General features: G+C 59.4%; 1 protein-coding gene across 1 annotated transcript in view; it reads left to right on the top strand.

Moving 5' to 3' along the window:
• The window catches only part of AGPAT3 (1-acylglycerol-3-phosphate O-acyltransferase 3), an 8,055-nt gene extending 7,374 nt beyond the window's left edge, over positions 1-681 (top strand). The window contains exons 7-8 of the mRNA XM_018575477.1: positions 60-258; positions 342-681. Of these exons, the coding sequence (XP_018430979.1) occupies positions 60-258; positions 342-430 (288 nt within the window). The 3' untranslated portion in view covers positions 431-681. The remainder of the gene's footprint in view (positions 1-59; positions 259-341) is intronic.
• Positions 682-774: the final 93 nt, after the last annotated feature.

The raw sequence follows: 774 nt of genomic DNA, 5'->3' as shown, positions 1-774 counted from the left end.
GAATTGATGTGATGAATGTTGGGAGGATGAGAGTTGTAATCCTTTGTTCTCATTGGCAGGATGCTCTTCAGGAACGGTACATCCAGGAGGGCGCCTTTCCGGGCCCCCAGTTTGTCCCGCCCCGTCGGCCATGGACCCTCCTGAACTTCCTCTTCTGGGCCACGCTCCTCCTCTCGCCGCTCATCTCATTTGCGATTGGCATCTTCTCCAGCGGCTCGCCGCTCCTCATCCTCTCCTTCCTCGGCTTCATGTGGACGGGTACGGCCGTAGTCGCCTCTGCTCCGTGCGGTTTCCTGACCGCGTCTCTTCCTCTGACCCGCTTTGTGTTTCTCTCTCTTCAGCCTCCTTTGCCGTCCGGCGTCTCATCGGGGTGACGGAGATCGAGCGCGGGTCCAGTTACGGGAACAGCGAGGCCAAGAAGAGGGACTAGCGGCGCGCGGCGCGCACTGAAGAGGCGTCACGGACTTTTCTCTGGATTTATATTTCTTACTAACGTCAACTGAGGGGGAGGGAACGCCTTTCCGGCCAATCGTCAGGGAGCGGCGCAACCAGCCAATAGGAATCTGCCATCTGTGTGCGAGGAACCCCAACGTACCGCTCGCCCACCACCACCGCAGGCTGCGCTACCCCCTTATCTCCGCCTTGCGCGCCATCATGCCCCGCTGCTGGATCTGTATTACCCCCCTCTATGCCACAGGACTGAAATCACCCTCCAAGCTCCGCCCACTCTGCGAACCCCCCCTCTCTATACCACAGGAATCAAATCACCCTCCA

The sequence above is a fragment of the Nanorana parkeri genome, unplaced genomic scaffold, assembly GCF_000935625.1.
Source record: "Nanorana parkeri isolate BGI_ZX_2015 unplaced genomic scaffold, ASM93562v1 scaffold3991, whole genome shotgun sequence".
Lineage (NCBI taxonomy): Eukaryota > Metazoa > Chordata > Amphibia > Anura > Dicroglossidae > Nanorana > Nanorana parkeri.
The sequence above is the reverse complement of the archived record's forward strand: the minus strand, read 5'-3'. Positions and strand labels throughout refer to the sequence as shown.